Below are 21,506 nucleotides of genomic sequence, written 5' to 3' on the forward strand. Positions count from 1 at the left end.
GGGTTGTGCTTACAGCCCAACACCGTGCAGGACGTTTGGCATTTGCCAGAGAACACCAAGATTGGCAAATTCGTCACTGGCGCCCTGTGCTCTTCACAGATGAAAGCAGGTTCACACTGAGCACATGTGACAGACGTGACAGAGTCTGGAGACGCCGTGGAGAACGTTCTGCTGCCTGCAACATCCTCCAGCATGACCGGTTTGGCGGTGGGTCAGTCATGGTGTGGGGTGGCATTTCTTTGGGGGGCCGCACAGCCCTCCATGTGCTCGCCAGAGGTAGCCTGACTGCCATTGGGTACCGAGATGAGATCCTCAGACCCCTTGTGAGACCATATGCTGGTTCGGTTGGCCCTGGGTTCCTCCTAATGCAAGACAATGCTAGACCTCATGTGGCTGGAGTGTGTCAGCAGTTCCTGCAAGAGGAAGGCATTGATGCTATGGACTGGCCCGCCCGTTCCCCAGACCTGACTCCAATTGAGCACATCTGGGACATCATGTCTCGCTCCATCCAACAACGCCACGTTGCACCACAGACGGTCCAGGAGTTGGCGGATGCTTTAGTCCAGGTCTGGGAGGAGATCCCACAGGAGACCATCCGCCACCTCATCAGGAGCATGCCCAGGCGTTGTAGGGAGGTCATACAGGCACGTGGAGGCCACACAGGCACGTGGAGGCCACACACACTACTGAGCCTCATTTTGACTTGTTTTAAGGACATTACATCAAAGTTGGATCAGCCTGTAGTGTGGTTTTCCACTTTAATTTTGAGTGTGACTCCAAATCCAGACCTCCATGGGTTGATAAATTGGATTTCCATTGATTATTTTTGTGTGATTTTTGTTGTCAGCACATACAACTATGTAAAGAAAAAAGTATTTAATAAGATTATTTATTTCATTCAGATCTAGGATGTGTTATTTTAGTGTTCTCTTTATTTTTTTGAGCAGTGTATGTGGACAACTACAAATACCTGGGTGTCTGGCTAGACTGTAAACTCTCCTTCCAGACTCACATCAAGCTTCTCCAAACCAAAATTAAATCTAGAATCGGCTTCCTATTTCGCAACAAAGCCTCCTTCACTCACCCTGCTAAACATACCCTCGTAAAACTGACTATCCTACCGAGCCTCGACTTCGGCGATGTCATTTACAAAATAGTCTCCAACACTCTATTCAGCAAATTGGATGCAGTCGATCACAGTTCCATCTGTTTTGCCACCAAAGCCCGATATACTACCCACCACTGCGACCTGTATGCTCTCGTTTGCTGGCCCTCACTTCATATTCGTCGCCAAATCCACTGGCTCCAGGTCATCTATAAGGCGGGGCTTTACCTAGCAAAGACTTTTCAGCTCACTGGTCACCATAGAAACACCCACCCGTAGCACACGCTCCAGCAGGTATATTGCACTGGTCATCCCCAAAGCCAACACTTCCCTTGGCTGCCTTTTCTTCCAGTTCTCTGCTGCCAATGACAGGAACTATTTGCAAAAATCACTGAAGTTGGAGAGTCATATCTCCCTCACTTACTTTAAGCATCAGCTGTCAGAGCAGCTTACCGGTCACTGGCTGTGTACAGGTACAATCTGTAAATAGCACACCCAACTACCTCATCCCCATATTATTACTTGCACTCTTGCTCTTTTTGCACCCCTGTATCTCTACTTGCACATCTATCACTCCAGTGTTAATGCTAAATTGTAATTATTTTCACCTCTGTGGCCAATTTATTGCCTAACTCCCTGCTCTTCTACATTTGCACACACTCTACGTAGGTCTTTCTATTTTTCTATTGTGTTATTAAAACTGTACATTTGTTTGTTTAACTGTTGTTTTTGGCGCACTGCTATGCTTTATCTTGGCCAGGTTGCAGTTGTAAATGAGAACTTGTTATCAACTGGCCTACCTGGTTAAATAAATGTGAAATAAAATAAGAAACATTGAAGCCTTTGGTTTGTTCAGGCATTCTTATTCTGAAGCAGAAATTACCCTTGTAAACATTATTTGATTAATATCATGAGAATTATCGTTATCGAATGAAAAATTATCACTATGTATTATTTAAAAAAATAAAATTAAAAAATAAAAATTACATGTATTTGCCATATCGCCCGAGCCTTATTGTGGAGGCCAGGTCATCTGATGCAGCACTCCATATTTCCATCAATCTAATGTCCATTGCTCATGTTTCTTGGCCCGAGTCACTTCTTATTGGTGGTGTTATTACATAGTGGTTTCTTTACAGCAGTTCGACCATGAAGTCCTGATTCACTCAGTCTCCTCTGAACTATTGATGTTGAGATGCCTGTTACTTGAACTCTGTGAAGCATTTATTTGGGCTGCAATCTGAGGTCCAGTTAACTCTATTGAACTTATCTACAGCAGAGGTACCTCTGGGTCTTCCTTTCCTGTGGCAGTCCTCATGAGTGCCAGTTTCATCATGGAACTTGATGGTTTTTGCGACTGCACTTGAAGGAACTTTCAAAGCAATGATGGACTTTCGTTTCTCTTTGCTTATTTGAGCTGTTCTTGCCATAATATGGCCTTGGTCTTTTACTAAATAGGGCTATGTTCTATGTACCACACCTACCATGTCACAACCACAACTGATTGACTCAAACACATTAAGAAGGAAATAAATTCCACAAATTGACTTTTAACAAAAAATTGATTTGGAATATTATTATTTTTTGGTTATTACCTGATTCCATGTTATTTTATGGTTTTGATTTCTTCACTATTATTCTATATTGTAGAAAATGGTACAAATAAAAACCCTTGAATGAGTAGGTGTGTCCAAACTTTTGACTCGTACTGTACTTCATTTAATTATTATTATTATTTTTTTCATTTGTACCGGTGGACCTTCATTCGTTTCTTGTGAGGCCTGTGGGCTTCCTAGAGCAAAACAACCGACATTTATGTGTTTGGGAGTATCGTCTTTCCGTAGAGGGGTCATAACCGTTTGGACGCTGCAGACTATTTTGTGAGAAGACCAGTTTTTGGGATGTCTCATGGTCTGATGAACACCGCTCTTACCTTTCACCGCAGATGCGGAAGTGAGACATCGACGGATGCGGAGGATTTGAGACATCCAATGCAAAAAGAATCCGATGCCTCTACCTTAAACCTACAGATTTTTATGGGGATTTTTCTATGCTAATCTCGCAGGTGCTGGTCCCTGAAGGCATTCAAAATGCAGTTTGTGGATTCACTTTGATGTGGCGGGAAGAGGGGAGCCAAGAGTGTCGTACCAGTGCGTGTGGACAGAGTTGTAACTCGTTTGAAGGCCAGTTGTGAGGGTGTGCATCCGGAGTGGATGCAGGGCAAAGAGTGGGAGATGTATAGAAACCGCCTTTCAGTGTTCGGTGCTCTTTGCAGGATGTGTCTGTGCTTTCAGAAGTTCCATGACATGCAGGCTAAATGCAAACGCTAAAGTCAAACTGCACGCAGAGACATACAAATGGTATCCACAAGTTCATCCGACTCTGGAGAAGTAGAATGAGGGCCTCATTGCCAAAATCCCGAAGTTTCCCTTTAAACAGCTGTTAAGTTTGATCGGTAGCAGGTAATTCTGTTCTGATTTTAAGATTTGAACAGCAGAGGAGAGGAAGCTTTTTGTCTTAGTTGTTGGGAAAGTGGTCAAAGTAGCTGATTTTTGTGTCGAGTTACATTGCATTCTATTCACTGTAAGCAATGTTTGGAGTGACAATCACAATGGAACCTTCAGAATGCAGAGAAATTCCCGTACGTGGATGGAGGACAAAAGAATGGCAGTTTAATAGTTTTTTTTAATGCTCAAAAACTATTCGACCAGTCTACACATTTTAAAGTTTGAACAGCCTTTCTAGCTTAAACAGTGTAAGAGGAGTAGCTTTGTAAAAAAAAAAATATAACTAATAAGTCCAAAATAATTCTTACAATATCTAGTGTGGCTGCTGTCGCAAGTCTTAAGTCGAAGTTTGTTGGAAATTTAAAGTGGAGACTCTTTTCTTCGCAAGCCCCACTAATAATAATCGATTGCATTTATAAAGCAACTTTCCACCTACAGTGGGTGCTCAGTGCTTTACATTGTAAGGGGGGAAAACACCTCTTCCACCACTCATGTAGCACTGCAACCATTTTGTGCCAGAACACTCACCACAAATCAGTTATTATGGTGGAAAGGTTAGGAGTGTTGCATGCCAATTGGAAATTAAGTGGATGATTAGGTGGCCATGATTTTGAAAGGGGCCAGGTTGGGAATTTAGTCAGGACACCAGGGTTAACACCCCTGCTCTTACAGTAAGTGCCATAGGGTTTTTAATGACCACCGAGACTGCACTCTACATCCTGGGTTCTCCCGTAGACCAGAGGGAAGAGTGCCCCCTACTCCAACACAACTTCCATATCTCTAATGGTTTCTCTCTCTCTCGCTCTCTGTAGCATGGGAAAGACTTTGAGGCGATCCAGACGAACATAGCTTTGAAGCATAAGAAGAAGGGGAAGCCAGCCAGCATGGTGAAGAACAAAGAGCAAGTCCGACACTTCTACTACCGCACCTGGCACAAGATCTCCAAGCACATCGACTTCGCCAATGGTAAGCTAGCTTGTCTCGGTCTCTCTGTTTCGCTCTCTTTCGTTATTTCTCATAGAAATCTCTACTCACCTCTTGCTTGTTTAGTCTCGTTTGCTTTTTTTTTATGCCCGTGTTTCGGTTTGTTGACTAAAACATTGACCTTCAAAATCAGTGTGAAACTTTGCCTGCGACCTGTATGCAAAGTTTCACTTGCGAATGCCAACTGGTCTTCATAAAAATCAGTTTGGTTGCAATCTGCGTTCATTTCTTCTTTTGAATCCTGTTATGTTTGACACACACACACACACACACACCTGCAAGCGACTCATTAAATGTGCAAGAGAGAAACTGTCTTTTGATCTTACCATCAGTGTGAGACTTGTCTTTAAATTGGTTGTGGAGCACCCAAGATCACTGGTGTGCTGCAGTTGTTTTCTATTCACTTTTATCCCATAACATGCCCAGTTCCTCCTGTCCCACAGTGTACTCCCGTGTGCTGAAGAAGTCTTCTCAGGAGCTGTATGGTCTCATCTGCTACGCTGAACTCAGGAAGAAGGTTGGAGGATGTAAGTCAAGCAGGGGGTCGGGGGGCTGTATCTGTCTGTGTCTTGGATGGTGTGTTTGTGACACTGGCCTCAGTCTGGCTGTTTCTGGGGCTGATTTAAGTGTTGCGCTGGGGTCATGAGGGACAGTTAAGTGTGGCGAAGGTCATGAAGGATGTTATGTTATTAATGTTACTATGTCTGTGTTAATCTTGTATCCAAAGATAGATAGCTTTTCTACCTCCTGTTGGAGGACATTGCAGATATGTTAATGTTTGTGTTGTCTTCACAAACCAAGAGCAAGGAGGTATGCACTCTAGCTTTTCTAACTCTGTTGTTGTTCATAGTGATGGACGATAAGAACGTGGCCAAGCTTAACGAGCTCATCCAACAGGGGTAAGACTGAGACCAAAAATGATATCAATGTAACCACAGCTTTTTGAAATATACCACCTCTTTTCTCCAAGACTTTAGGGTTATAAGTAGTTGATTTGTTTATACATTTGAAATAAACCATTATATACACCCGTTTATTATGTACACCCATCTAGTACCTGGTCGGTACCCCCTTTGCCTCTAGAATAGCCTGAATTCTTCGGGGCATGGGTTCTACAAGTCGGACATTTTCCACAGGGATGTTGGTCCGTTTCCACGCGATGTCATCACGCAGTTGCGACAAATTGGACGGCGGTACATTGCCGCCACCAGTCTGTATTGTTGACACCAGGAAGGATGGGTCCATGGACTCGTGCTGCTTACGCCCAATCCTTACTGTGCCATCAGCATGACGCAACAATAATCGTGAATCGGGACTGGCACTGTCAATGTTTTTTGTTGCACCATTCTCAGGAAACCCTGGAAACTGTCGTTCATGAAAAGCCATTGAGGGCTGACGTTTCTGAGATAGTGGATCCGGCGTGCCTGGCACAGACGATCATACCACGCTCAATCGCTTATGTCACTCGCTTTGCCCATTCTAATGTTCAAACAGTAACTTGATGCCTGTCTGCCTGCTTTATATAGCAAACCACGGCAACGTGACTCACTGTCGGAAGTTGAGGGAGCTTGCAATTGGCATGCTAACTGCAGGAATGTTCATTAGAGCTGTTGGCAGAGAAATGAATGTTCATTTCTCTACCATAAGCCACCTCCAACTTATTTTTATTGAATTTGGCAGTATGTCCAACCGGCCTCACAACTGCAGACTACATGTAATCAGGACAGCCCAGAACCTCTACATGCGGCTTCTTCACTTGCGTGATCGTCTGAGACCTGCCAACAGGACAGCTGATGAAATTGAGGAGTATTTCTGTCTGTAATAAAGGCCTTTTGTGAAAAGAAAAAAATACGAATTCTGATTGGCTGGGCCTGGCTCCCAAGTGGGTGGGCCTATGCCATCCCATGCCCACCAATGGTTGCGCCCATGCCCAGTCATGTGAAATCTATAGATTAGGGCCTCGTTTATTTCTTTAAATTAACTGACTTCCTTACTGTCAAATTCTCTAAAATGATGGAGGCTTCTTATGGTAAAGAAATGAACATTCATGTTTCTGGCAACCACTCTGGTGGACATTCCTGCAGTCAGCATGCCAACTGAACACTCCCTCAAAACTTGAGACATCTGTGGCATTTTGTTGTGACTAAACTGGACATTTTAGTGGCCTTTTATTTTCCCCAGCACAAGGTGCACCTGTGTAATGATCATGCTGTTTTATCAGCTTCTTGATATTTCACACCTGTCAGGTGGCTGGATTATCAACACTTCACATTTTGAGTTTTTGTTCAGTGTAGATAGTTGATATTGTGCAATTGTCATTTTTTGGTGTAGTTTGTTTTTTGCGATTATCTCATGTTTCTGCTCTATTCTTCCAGGGCCACCACGGTGCGTTCTAAAGGCAGGAACCTGCGCATCAAAGCTCCCATGTGCCGTGCGCTCAAGAGGCTATGTGACCCAGATGGTGAGTGGACACACGCACAAACACACATTAACAGACACTCACACAGCAGGAAGAGGGAGGAAGTGTATGAATGGGGACGTTGAGTCATGTAGGAGGGGATGGATTTCCATGGCAATACTCGGGAAGGGGGCGGTATGAGTAGGGGAGAGTAAGTGGTGGTGGTGATGATGTTGATCATCTTAGGACTGGAGAGAACAAATGTTATCCCTCTTTCCTTTACACCTCCCTCACTCACTCTCTCTCTAGGAGTGAGTGATGAAGAAGACCAGAAGCCTGTGCGTCTACCTCTGAAGGTTGCCGTGGAGCTGCAGCCGCGTAGCAACCACTCCTGGGCCCGTGTCCAGAGTCTTGCCCATAATCCCCGCCTCAGGTCAGTGTCAACTGACTATAAAGACTATCATTTCTGAAGTTTTTTTTTGTCTATCTTCCTGTATACGAAAGGTGTACCGCAGGGTCAGTATTGGGACCAGTTCTCTTTAATATTTATATAAATAAAACTGTTGAAACGTGTGATATTAATTTGTATGCAGACGATACTGTTATGCATGCTGTTGCCCCAACTGTAGATGTTGTGTTGAGCTGCAATCTGACTTTGTTGCCTTACAACAAGCACTGGTTGGTTTAGAACTTATGCGGGCTAGACTAAATGCATGTTCTCTAATTCTTTCAGATGGACTACATATTTATTCATTGAGTGTTTCTCCCATAGATCGGGTTTCCGCCTATAAATGTCTGGACATTTGGATTGATAAACACTTAACGTTGAAGAAACATACTGATGAAATCCATGACGTTGTTTTGTTTTATAGTATGAAGAGTACAGTTTAACGTAGCTAAATAAATCAAAAGGATATTTTCTCCAAACGATATGAGGGTGTGTACATGCAGCTATTGTGTTGAGCTGTTAACAAAGAAACAAGTCCTGCTATATGTTCTGATTTTTAATACATTCTAAGGCTGCATGATGCCACTAATGATTTGGGGAAAAGAATAGCATGAAAGGCATGATCTCTGCATTGTTTTTTTGCGCCAGCTGAATACGCTTGATCAGTCTCATTCACAATTTGACAAGCACTTGATAATGACTCAAATTTCCCAGCGGCATCCCCTTTTTGTGGCCGTAATGCCCCCTAAAAAAAAATACATACCTTTTTTGGCCGGTGGTCTTTGTGCCCTTGGCCTGAAAATAATTATTATAATTCCATTCTCCCGGCTTCGTTGCTTCCGAAGCACCTCTCAGATATCTAAATTCTTATTAGCCAATGCCAGTCACGTGATCGGGTCCTTCTCACAGGCTACAAGTGAAGACCGACACGTCGGGGACGCAACTGCGCGTGTCCTTATCGAATTCTGAAGCGCATATTGAAGATGTTGAACTGTCCACATTACTTTTCGTCAGCCAACATGAGTAGGCCTAATGAACAGCAAAAGGACTAGCCTATGTCAATCTACTATCCCCCATAGTACAAAAGTTTACCTATTCTGTGCGATAAGTAAATATTTCAAACATAATCTGGGACAGTTGTGGGATGCGATAGATCCCAAGTTAATACAACCACTAGCTTCAAAAAAGCAATGAGGCTGACGCAACAGATCAGAACATTAGCTTAAAATGTTGATAAACTATTAGGCTATTTCTTGACATAAGTGCAGCAATGTGCACGTGGCAGTAGGCTATAAGCGTGAATGTTCCAAAATGCAATCAATTAGCAGGAAAACGGCATTCTCAAAAATCACCACAAATGCCATTATAATAAAAGCATTACATGCATAAAGGTGATTTAAAAAAATATATATTATCTTCCCCAAACTTGAAACTCACGTGCTGCGTGTATGTATGCCAGTTAGGCTAAACACCTGTTGTGAAGCGGATTAATATTCTTAATTTTAAGTTTTGTCCACTTAGATTGTGACACAAACTAGAGGTCGACCGATTATGATTTTTCAACACCGATACCGATTATTGGAGGACCAAAAAAGCCGATGCCGATTTGTTTTTATTTATTTGTAATAATGACAATTACACCAATACTGAATGAACACTTATTTTAACTTAATATAATACATCAATAAAATCAATTTAGCCTCAAATAAATAATGAAACAGGTTCAATTCGGTTTAAATAATGCAAACACAAAGTGTTGGAGAAGAAAGTAAAAGTGCAATATGTGCCATGTAAGAAAGCTAACGTTTAAGTTCCTTGCTCAGAACATGAGAACATATGAAAGCTGGTGGTTCCTTTTAACATGAGTCTTCAATATTCCCAGGTAAGAAGTTTTAGGTTGTAGTTATTATAGGAATTATAGGACTATTTCTCTCTATACGATTTGTATTTCATATACCTTTTGACTATTGGATGTTCTTATAGGCACTTTAGTATTGCCAGTGTAACAGTATAGCTTCCGTCCCTCTCCTCGCTCCTACCTGGGCTCGAACCAGGAACACATCGACAACAGCCACCCTCGAAGCAGCGTTACCCATGCAGAGCAAGTGACGTTTGAAACGCTATTAGCGCGCACCCGCTAACTAGCTAGCCATTTCACATGGGTTACACCAGCCTAATCTCGGGAGTTGATAGGCTTGAAGTCATAAACAGCGCAATGCTTGAAGCATTGCTAAGAGCTGCTGGCAAAACGCACAAAAGTGCTGTTTGAATGAATGCTTACGAGCCTGCTGGTGCCTACCATCGCTCAGTCAGACTGCTCTATCAAATCATAGACTTAATTATAACAACACACAGAAATGCGAGCCTTAGGTCATTAATATGGTAGAATCCGGAAACTATCACGTTTATTCTTTCAGTGAAATACGGATCCGTTCCGTATTTTATCTAACGGGTGGCATCCATAAGTCTAAATATTCCTGTTACATTGCACAACCTTCAATGTTATGTCATAATTACGTAAAATTCTGGCAAATTAGTTCACAACGAGCCAGGCTGCCCAAACTGTTGCATATACCCTAACTCTGCGTGCAATGAACGCAAGAGAAGTGACACAATTTCACCTGGTTAATATTGCCTGCTAACCTGGATTTCTTTTAGCTAAATATGCAGGTTTAAAATATATATACTTTTGTGTATTGATTTTAAGAGAGGCATTGGTGTTTATGGTTAGGTACATTCGTGCAACGATTGTGCTTTTTTTGCAAATGTGATTTAGTTAAATCATCCCCTGTTTGGCGAAGTCGGCTGTCTTTGTTAGGAAGAAATAGTCTTCACAGTTCGCAACGAACTAATTTGCCCAAACTGCTGCATATACCCTGACTCTATTGCAAGAGAAGTGACACACTTTCCCTAGTTAAAATAAATTAATGTTAGTAGGCAATATTAACTAAATATGCAGATTTAAAAATATATACTTGTGTATTGATTTTAAGAAAGGCATTGATGTTTATGGTTAGGTACACGTTGGAGCAACGTGTACCTAAGCGATTATATGCAACGCAGGACAGGCTAGATAAACTAGTAATATCATCAACCATGTGTAGTTAACTAGTGATTATGATTGATTGATTGCTTTTTATAAGATATGTTTAATGCTAGCTAGCAACTTACCTTGGCTTCTTACTGCATTCGCGTAACAGGCAGGCTCCTCGTGGAGTGCAATGTAAAGCAGGTGGTTAGAGCGTTGGACTAGTTAACCGTAAGGTTGCAAGATTGAATCCCCGAGCTGACAAGGTAAAAATCTGTCGTTCTGCCCCTGAACAAGGCAGTTAACCCACCGTTCCTAGGCCGTCATTGAAAATAAGAACGCGTTCTTAACTGACTTTCCTAGTTAAAAAGTATTTATTAAAAAAAAATATATATATTTTTTTTTAATCGGCGTCCAAAAATACCGATTTCCGATTGTTATGAAAACTTGATATCGGCCCTAATTAATCGGCCATTCCGATTAATCAGTCGACCTCTAACACAAACCTTATCAAAACATATATGCCTAATGGGCTAGGCTACATGATGTGTGCGATTAGGAGTTGAAAAAGTATTTAATTTTTAAAGCATGCTGTTTCTTGCTTTACTGCGCACAAGCTTCATTCACAAGTGATAATATTGCCACCCATCAGACTATTCTTAATTTAATCTTGTCTTTACATATACTAAAAATATGTGTGAAATTTGTTTTGATTTAGAATGGGCTATTATCATGCACCTGTCTTGGAACAGGGGCGGGGGGGGGGAAATACATGTCTTCTATGCACTTAAATAGTGAATGGAGGACGCTTTTCCCGTGGTTCATTTTCATGCCAGTGAGGTAGGCTATACTCCTGTTGTAAAGAGAAGTAATGTGCTTACTATTTAGGACAATGAATAAATATAGTAGGCCTAGCCTATAGAAAGTTTATGGTATCCTCTTTTTAAGAGGCTATCAAAACTCTGTTTTCTCTCGCAATTGCATAGCCTATAGAAATATTGCTCAACATGAGCATAGACTCTAAGTGATTTGCTAAAATTTTCAATAAGATTTTGCATTGATGTCAGAGTGATTAGAGGGACAACTGTGCTGAATGCCAGGCAGTTAGCAAGTTTGGTAGGCTACTAATGCAGCATCAGAGCCTGGAGAAGCCTAATTACCGTGACTAAACGGTCACATGGAATTTGACTGCGGTCTTGACCCGTGACCGCTGGTGTGGCGGTAATACAGTTACCGTGACAGCGCTAAATGTATCTTTTTCCCAAATTTTGTGTTGTGCTATTTTTATTTTACATTTGTATTGATTGCTTTTTCCTATTTGATTGTTGTATTACTGTGATCAGGGCACCCTTGAGAATGAGAGCCTGGTCTCAATGGGTTTTCCTTGAATAAATAATAGATTTAAAAAAAATCAAGATGGGCATAAGTCTTTATGATTCTGGGACACCCAACCCTGATTGTTTGGATCCCTAAACATAGCAGCCATTACATGAAGCATATTGTCATTATCATATTGAGTTTTGCTAGGTTGTGTCCTGCTGAACATGCCCTGTCAGTGTTTTGAGGTGTGTGTTGTCTACAGGAGCTGTCTTTGCTGAGAAATTAAGTATTTTCTAACATTGTTGTTCTGTGTGGTGATGTAGGATGGTGGTGGAGCTGCATCGGAAGGTGTCCAGCCTGATTGAGTTCCTGAAACAGAAGTGGGCCGTCCAGGACCAGCGCATCGTATCCTTCCACATCACAACAGTTATGTAATGGCCATCTTATAGCACTTAGACCACAACCTAACTGATTTTTTTTTTTTATCTGGTCGAGTATAGAATCACATGAAATTAGCACCAGACAACTAGCTGGTAAAAAGTCTCAAATGAGCTGATCCATAGTACTTCAAGAGATCAACAGATAATATTTAGCCAAGTTGATGCTCAATTCTTGTTTTTGTTTGACATCTCTGCTGACCCTCCTTGACCGTACTGTGTTCAGCTGAAGAGCCTGCAGGAGCGCGAGGCATTAGGGGGAACCCAGCAGCACAGTGGTAGCGGCAGCCCTGCTCTCCCCTGTAGAGCAGACAAGGAGGACCTGTTCCTATACCCAGCTGAGACTAGCACCTTGACCCCCCTGCCCAGTGTAGCCCGTGTAGTCCACTCCAAGGCCTCCTGCACTGTCCACTGGCAGGAGAGTGGCAAGCCCCGGCCCGGCCCCAAGGAGCTGATCCCCACCGCCCAGATTCTGGGCATCCAGGGGGCCCCGCTCCTCCTCCAACCCCGGGGGGGCGTGGCCAAACCTGGACGTAGTGGTGGGGATGCTCGACGTGTAGGGGTAGAGACCCCCATATCCACACCTGAAGGAGGAACGTCAGGAGGAGGAGCAGGGCCAGAGCACAAGAATCTGAACCAGATAACATCTCCTCCTGTACCTCCACTTCCTCCTCCTTCGTCTTTGCTGCTGTTGTCTATGACTCAGAAACAGGAGGGTGGTGTAGCCGCAGGGCAGGTGGAACGGGAGAAGGGGCTGGGGGGAGGACCAGGGGTAGGGGAGGCCTTGGGGGCCAAGGGAGGAGATGGGGACTCCAATTCTCAGGACCAGGGGGGCAGTTCTTGCTCTGCAACTGTTCCGTACAGGTTTGAAGAGTGGACCACAGGGGTTAACGGCAGTAACAGTGCCTCTCCAGAGAGGAACTCCCTCCCCCTGTTGGACCCACTGGTTCCCACCACACCTCCACCGGCACCGCGACAGGAGGAGGACTTCCCTCCAGACCAGGGGCAGGGGAGCGCAGCAGCCCCAGGAAAGGAAGAGTCTGGTGGGGTTGGTGGTGGAGGCGGCAGCACACCAACCCCGGTGTCCTGTGGTCGGTCGGCCCAGCAGATCTGTCATGAGGGCTGGAGCTCGCGGGGGTCAGACAGCAACGTCACTCTGGCAGAGCTGTACCTGATGCTGGGGAAACCTGGGAAACTGCAGCTGGAGTACGAGTGGCAGCCGGCTGCTGTTGCAGTCCCGGAGCTGGGGGACGAGGGGCTACAGGGACCAGGGCAGACATGCCCACAACTACAGTCACCACGCCCCCTGCCCCCACCCTCCACCCACCGCGTCCTGCGCTGTCTGCTCCGGCTGGTGTCATCAGAGGTCAACCCCAAACCTGTGAGTCAACACCGCCTAGTGAGGCAAATTCTTCATAGCCACTGGCCACATTGGAATTCTCTACACTTCGTCCGAAGTGTGCACTCCTGCACTCTCCCTCATGGATTTAAAAGTAATCGACTGGAAAGGGAAAAGGGGATACCTAGTCAGTTGTACAACTGAATGCATTCAACTGAAATGTGTCTTTCGCATTTAACCCAACCCATCTGAATCAGAGGGGTATGGGGGGCTGCCATAATCGACATCCAAGTCTTTGGTGTGAGGATTATGGTGGAACCACCCTCTAGCCGTGCTTACACCAAACATTTAAATGCATGAGGGGGAGGGAACGAGTGCACACTTCTGGAGAAGGGTAGAGAATCGGAATGCAGACACTTTGTAGGAGACTTTGTAAACAGATTATGCGATTTAATAGCCTTAAGTCATTTTGTTTTCTTCTAATGCTCTCTCCCCTCTCCTTTCCTCTCCTTCAGGCCCCAGAGCTGTGCTCCACAGCCACGTCTCCGGTAAAGCCATCCCAGGAGGAACAGTCCCTCACCCCCCCAGGCAAGGCCCCGGCTGTGGGGGTACGAAGCCCCAACTGTGGACGACCGCAGCCCCTGGGGGTCCGAGCGACAAAGCTGATGTTACCAAACACTGGATCCTCCGGTAGCTTACCAAACTCCTCTCACAAGCAAATGCGTGCGCGCACACACACAACACACACTTATCGAATTTTCTCCAGTAACTCCAAAGTTTTAGGTCAGAGGACCAATTCTTGAAGTAGTGTTTGTCTTTTACCTCTATCTTTCTATGACATCTCATGTACAGCAATACTAATTAACTGTAACCTTGGCTTTGAACCCCTCAGGTCGTAACCTCCCGCGGTCTCTGCTAGTGCCCGGGGGGGACTCAGATGGTGGGGTGTTTGCCGTTCCCACCACCCTGCCCCCCAACAGCTCCCGACACTCCCGCATGTTCTCTCCCAACAAGGAGGCCGAGCTCGCCTTCCGACAACAGCTTGACTCCATCAGCGTAAGGACATTTTGCATACTCTCCATATTTTGTCTGTCTCAGAAAAATAAACTAGCTGGACTCTATCAATATCTCTTCATCCCTTCCAATCATTTTATTTTCCCTCTTCAGGGATGCAAACTCGTCACTTTTTGGTGATTTTTTTCGATATACAGTGCATTCGGAAAGTATTCAGACCCCTTGACCTTTTTCCAAATTATGTTACAGCCTTATTCTAAAATGGAATACATAAAAAAATATTTTTTTAATCATCAATCAACACGCAATAACCCATAATGACAAAGCAAAAACAGGCTTTTGGAAATTCTTGCAAATGTATTAAAAAATAAAAACCAGAAATACCTTAATCCTTGGGGCGGCAGCGTAGGCTAGTGGTTAGAGCGTTGGACTAGTAACCGAAAGGTTGCAAGTTCGAATCCCCTAGCTGACAAGGTACAAATCTGTCGTTCTGCCCCTGAACAAGGCAGTTAACCCACTAGGCCGTCATTGAAAATAAGAATTTTTTCTTAACTGACTTGCCTAGTTAAATAAAGGTAAAATAAAGAATTCAGACAGCTTGCTATTTGAGCTCAGGTGCGTCCTGTTTCCTTGATGTTTCTAGAACTTGATTGGAGTCGACCTGTGGTAAATTCAATTGATTGGACATGATTTGGAAAGGAACACACTTGTCTATATATAAGGTCCAACAGTTGACAGTGCATGTTAGAGCAAAAACCTAGTCACGAGATCGAAGGAATTGTCCGTAGAGTTCCGAGACAGGATTGTCAGGAATGGTACTAAAAAATGTCTGCTGCATTGAATGTCCCGAAGACTGGGGCGAAAGTTCACTTTCCAACAGGACAATGACCCTAAGCACACAGCCAAGACAACGTACAGTGAGGGAAAAAACAAGGGGCAGACATGCTGATTTTGTACATTTGCCCACTGACAAAGAAATGATCAGTCTATAATTTTAATGGTAGGTTTATTTGAAAAAAATCCAGAAAAATGTATGTCAAAAATGTTATAAATTGATTTGCATTTTAATGAGGGAAATGAGTATTTGACCCCCTCTCAATCAGAAAGATGTCTGGCTCCCAGGTGTCTTTTATACAGGTAACGAGCTGAGATTAGGAGCACACTCTTAAAGAGAGAGCTCCTAATCTCACCTTGTTACCTGTATAAAAGACACCTGTCCACAGAAGCAATCAATCAATCAGATTCCAAACTCTCCAACATGGCCAAGACCAAAGGATGTCAGGGACAAGATTGTAGACCTACACAAGGCTGGAATGGGCTACAAGACCATCGCCAAGCAGTTTGGTGAGAAGGTGACAACAGTTGGTGTGATTATTCGCAAATGGAAGACACAAAAGAACTGTCAATCTCCCTTGGCCTGGGGCTCCATGCAAGATCTCACCTCGTGGAGTTGCAATGATCATGAGAACGGTGAGGAATCAGCCCAGAACTACACGGGAGGATCTTGTCAATGATCTCAAGGCAGCTGGGACCATAGTCACCAAGAAAACAATTGGTAACACACTACGCCGTGAAGGACTGAAATCCTGCAGCGCCCGCAAGGTCCCCTGCTCAAGAAAGCACATATACATGCCCGTCTGAAGTTTGCCAATGAACATCTGAATGATTCAGAGGACAACTGGGTGAAAGCGTTGTGGTCAGATTAGACCAAAATGTAGCTCTTTGGCATCAACTCAACTCGCCGTGTTTGGAGGAGGAATGCTGCCTATGACCCCAAGAACACCCTCCCCACCGTCAAACATGGAGGTGGAAACATTATGCTTTGGGGGTGTTTTTCTGCTAAGGGGACAGGACAACTTCACCGCATCAAATCTTGAGTGAGAACCTCCTTCCCTCAGCCAGGGCATTGGAAATGGGTCGTGGATGGGTATTCCAGCATGACAATGACCCAAAACACATGGCCAAGGCAACAAAGGAGTGGCTCAAGAAGAAGCACATTAAGGTCCTGGAGTGGCCTAGCCAGTCTCCAGACCTTAATCCCATAGAAAATCTGTGGAGGGAGCTGAAGGTTCGAGTTGCCAAACGTCAGCCTCGAAACCTTAATGACTTGGAGAAGATCTGCAAAGAGGAGTGGGACAAAATCCCTCCTGAGATGTGCGTAAACCTGGTGGCCAACTACAAGAAACGTCTGACCTCTGTGATTGCCAAGAAGGGTTTTGCCACCAAGTACTAAGTCATGTTTTGCAGAGGGGTCAAATACTTATTTCCCTCATTAAAATGCTAATCAATTTTACATTTTTGACATGTTTTTCTGGATTTATTTGTTATTCTGTCTCTCAATGTTCAAATAAACCTACCATTAAAATTATAGACTGATCATTTCTTTGTAAGTGGGCAAACGTACAAAATCAGCAGGGGTTCAAATACTTTCTTCCCTCACTGTAGGAGTGGCTTCGGGACAAGTTTCTGAATGTCCTTCAGTGGCCCAGCCAGTGCCCGGACTTGAGCCCGATCGAACATCTCTGGAGAGACTTAAAAATATCTATGCAGCGACGCTCCCCATCCAACCTGACAGAGCCTCGTGGTCATGCAACAACAAATGCGCTCCTTAAGTGACAGGGCAGGGCTAGGTCTGTGTGGAAAGCGGCATGTGGAGAGGGATGACGCAAGAAGCGGTGTAAGCTATAAAATGGATGTTTCACACAGCATATCACATTTAACAAACTAAACATTCAAATACCGTTATAGAAGGTAAAGTCAAAACTCAAACCGATCCGTGCATCAATACCGGAATATAGTAAAATACCGTATACCGCCCAGCCCTAGGAGAGACATCTGGCTATCTCATCCAATGGGTTTTGAGAAGGAGAGGATACGCGGAGTGTGCAACAGAGATTCTCCCACTGTTCATCCAATATCACGCGTGACAGCTGTGAGCAGCCAGCCACATCCCCTAACCAGCCATTAGCTTACTCAGCTGCTTCTCTCTATTCGTTCTTTTGGCGCATCTCTATCAGTTTTCAAATGTTATTTACTGTGATGGAGAGCAAACAGTGATGGTATTTATGTTACATTTGTTTAATCATTGGAGCAGCTCGCTGCATGAGTGAAGTGCATACGTACAGTCAGATCCATAAGTATTTGGACAGTGACACAATTTCTACCATTTTGGCTCTGTACACCCCCAAAAATGGATTTGAAAGAAAACAATCAAGATGTGCTTTAAGTGTAGACTTTCATCTTTAATTTAAGGGTTTTGTAAAACGTTTTTTTTTTTACTGTCGGAATTACAACCATTTGTTTACGTAGCCCACCAATTATAGGGGCTCAAAAGTAATTGGACAATTAACATGATCAAACGTTTAAATTGTGTGTATTAATACTTGGTTGTAAATCCTTTGCAGTCAATGACTGCCTGAGGTCTGGAACCCATAGACATCACCAGATGCTGGGTTTCTTCCCTGGTGATGCTTTGCCAGGCCTTTACTACAGCTGTCTTCAGTTCCTGCTTGTTCTTGAGGTGTTTTACCTTAAGCAAGTGAAATGCATGCTCAATTGGATTCAGGTCAGGTGATTGACTTAGCCATTGCAGGACATTCCATTTCTTTGCCTTAAAAAGGTATTGGGTTGCTTTCGCAGTATGCTTCAGGTCATTGTCCATCTGCACTGTGAAGCACCGTCCAATGAGTGTTGAAGCATTTGGCTGAATCTGAATAGATAATATAACCCTAAACACTTCAGAATTCATCCTGTGCTTTTGTCAGCAGTCACTTCATCAATAAATACAAGGGAACCAGTTCCATTGGCAACCATACATGCCTATGCCATGTTTCATAGATCAGGTGTGTTTTTTTTTTTTTTTATCTTGGCAAACTCTAATCTGGTCTTTGTGTTTTTGAGGCGTAGCAATGGTTTACATATTGTGGTAAACCCTCTGTATTTACTCTGGTGAAGTCTTGGTTGTTGACTTTGACACAGATACGCCTACCTCCCTAGAGGGTGTTCTTGATCTGGCCACCTGTGAAGTGGTTTTTCTTCACCAGGGAAAGAATTCTTCTGTCATCCACCACAGTTGTTTTCCGTGGCCTTCCTGGCCTTTTGGTGTTCCTGAGCTCACCAGTGTGTTCTTTCTTTTTAAGAATGTACCAAATCATTTTGGCCACACCTAATGATTTTGCAATCTTTAAAAAAAAAACATTTTTGCCTAATGATGGCTTGCTTCACTGGCAGTGCATGCTCTTTGGACTTCATATCTCAATATTAACAGCAACAGATTCTAAATGCAAATGCCACACTTTAAATCAACTCTAGACCTGTTATCTGCTTACTTGTAAATTTAACTAATGAGGGAATAACACACACCTGGCCATGGAACAGCTGAGCAGCCAATTGTCCAATTACTTTTGGTCCCTTAAAAAGGTGATGACCACATATAAAAAGTGCTGTAATTCCTACACCATTCACCCGATTTGGATGTAAATACCGTCAAAGTAAAGCTGTAAGTCTGCACTTTCAGCTCATATTCATAATTTAATTTTAACTCAAATATGCTGTGGTAGACAGCTAAAATAATAACTTGGTCAATGTCCAAGTATTTATGGACCTGGATTTTGCCTGTAAGAACAACTTTGCTGTCACGCAGCCTCTGAGTGCCACTGCATAGAGGGAAAAACTGAGTACAGTGACCATCATGCTTGTGTCTTTACAACAGTTAATACCACAAGTTTCTAGCCTAAACCCTTTTCTACCGCGAATTTGTGCACATGTTACATCATTTTATAAACCATGTCGCGGGCCTTTTTTAAACTACTTGTGGGCCGCAAGTGTTTGGTTTGATAACAAATTGCCTTGTTTAGTAATGTTACCTGGCTAGTTAGATATCAACATGGTACCTTGGCTATGCACATGGTTGGATGGTACAGGAAAAATGGAAAAGAGCCTACTCAAAGAGATGCTTCAAAGTTAAGATGCATATGCCTAATCAATCTTTTTTTTCTGGTGTTCCTTGGTCTTTTTTGTGCCTAACTGTTGGGAGGTGTGTGTGGTGTGATTGTGAGAGAGTGTAGGCTATGTGTGTAAAGTTGTAAGCTAAAAATGGTTTCATATAGGCCTAACCTGAGTGTAACCCTTACTGCCACAATGAAAATGCAGATCATTATACATTTTATATTCCTTACTACATTCCTCCTGCCCAATCACAGGTAGGCCTTTGGATATGCGTAAATCAGCTATTTTCTACAGTCATGAATCTACTCGCTATCGTGATACTTGGCCTGGTATCATATCGTTAGTAAATGTTGGTGTTGCGACAACCTCATTCTGAAAAAGGCCCATTTTTCTTGCAGTTCAGAATTATTATTTTTTTCAGCTTTTTGGGCCATCACCAATTTGCATCTCTGCCTCTTACAGATGCAGTCAGACATTTTCCTGCCGAAACAAAGGAAAAACAGAAGCCGGCCACTTCGAAAGCCCCTCGTGGTCCAGGTAAGTCTCATCTAGGCCATTGTTTGGTGCAGCTATTGAATTGACAGTTATTCTTAGGACATCTTGAAATCTGAACAGAATGTTTTAATGTGAAATTGTTGTTTTTGCTCCTCCTCAGAGAACACTGCTCCCCCGCACCACTGGAGACACTCCTCAACACGTCTGCTCCTTCTCCATCCTCTCTAACTCATCTGCCACAGGTATGCCACCTGTCAACATAACCCATACACCTAGTTAAAAAATTATAAATTCATTAGAAAACATGCTTTTACTTATCTAATCACAGGAGGGAAGTAGGAATGTTTGAAGTATCGGAAAAACATATTTTTCTAGTAATTATGCTGCAGGAATAAAAAGCGCTGGGGAGCAGTAATATTCTGTGTTCGGGTCCAAAAATGTTTTATCCAACTATCTGAACAGGGTTAGAAATACTCAACCACACTCACCTCCGTAGTTTGGACTTGACTGACTTTTTCTTCTTACTGTCCCCCCCTCAGGAACAGGCTCCTTCCGGCCAATCCAGCCCCGTCTCTCTCCCTCCACCCGTCCCCTCCTCCCCAGAACTCCGCCCATTACCTCTGGCTCTGGGATGTCCAGTCAGCTCTCCAGTACGTACCGCTTCTGTCTACCTGTTCAGGGCCTGAAACTAACTTTTTGGTCCATCAGCCACCGTGGCAGGTAGATTTACAAAATCTACCAGCTACTCAGATTTCTTTCCAAAATTACACAAATTATCAAATTAAACCGATGAGCATGCTTTGATGTTTCTAAAATAAATGTATTACTATTAAGAAGTAATGTGGTATATTGCTTAATTTCGTTTCATTGTTTGTTACCGGGGTCTTTTAACCAAAATATCAGAGATGAGACCAAAAATGTCACCTTCCCTGTTTTAAGAGGTGAAAGTTACCGTGTTAACGCGACTAATGTTTGTGCCTGTGAGATTAAGAGATTCAGACTAGTAGTCTTGTAATTCATCCCACCTGCTTTTCATACTGCACCCCCTGGCTTTCTGTCCAACTCCCACATGCTACCAGAAGAACTGGTCCCAAACCCAACCGCAGTCCTACAATGTTATTTTAGGCGTATGTGACGCGCTTATTTGCCAGTAATGGTCCCAGTAATTTTGCGCCCTATAGGCAATATCAAAATGTGTAAAAACAACCTAAAGAAATAGGTTAAATGACCTGAGATGTGGCCCATTTTTATATTAGGGTATCGGTATTAATAGCCAAGAATCACGAGGACGAGGTCTCACTTGAGTAGACTTTACACCAACTTTTATGCCTGTGCGCAGCAGTGCTGCTGCGCTATACAGGATTCGTAGTTCTTTGACTTTGTGTGACTCATTTACCAGCTAAGAAACAAAACGTCAGAAATACTTTGAAACCAGCTACTGCAGCATTTACATACATGTATACATGCACCTTAGCCAAATACAT

At 43.4% G+C, this 21,506-nt stretch overlaps 1 protein-coding gene across 4 annotated transcripts in view; it reads left to right on the forward strand.

Moving 5' to 3' along the window:
• cramp1 (cramped chromatin regulator homolog 1) overlaps positions 1-21,506 on the forward strand; it is a 49,643-nt gene that overhangs the window by 13,802 nt on the left and 14,335 nt on the right. For all 4 annotated transcript variants that reach the window (XM_029727012.1, XM_029727010.1, XM_029727009.1 and 1 more), the window contains exons 4-15: positions 4,425-4,578; positions 5,040-5,123; positions 5,447-5,495; positions 6,972-7,057; positions 7,304-7,427; positions 12,114-12,195; positions 12,454-13,608; positions 14,082-14,256; positions 14,459-14,622; positions 19,990-20,064; positions 20,183-20,264; positions 20,562-20,672. In XM_029727012.1, coding sequence (XP_029582872.1) covers positions 4,425-4,578; positions 5,040-5,123; positions 5,447-5,495; positions 6,972-7,057; positions 7,304-7,427; positions 12,114-12,195; positions 12,454-13,608; positions 14,082-14,256; positions 14,459-14,622; positions 19,990-20,064; positions 20,183-20,264; positions 20,562-20,672 — 2,341 coding nt within the window. The remainder of the gene's footprint in view (positions 1-4,424; positions 4,579-5,039; positions 5,124-5,446; positions 5,496-6,971; positions 7,058-7,303; positions 7,428-12,113; positions 12,196-12,453; positions 13,609-14,081; positions 14,257-14,458; positions 14,623-19,989; positions 20,065-20,182; positions 20,265-20,561; positions 20,673-21,506) is intronic.

The sequence above is a fragment of the Salmo trutta genome, chromosome 32, assembly GCF_901001165.1.
Source record: "Salmo trutta chromosome 32, fSalTru1.1, whole genome shotgun sequence".
NCBI classification, from domain to species: Eukaryota; Metazoa; Chordata; class Actinopteri; order Salmoniformes; family Salmonidae; genus Salmo; species Salmo trutta.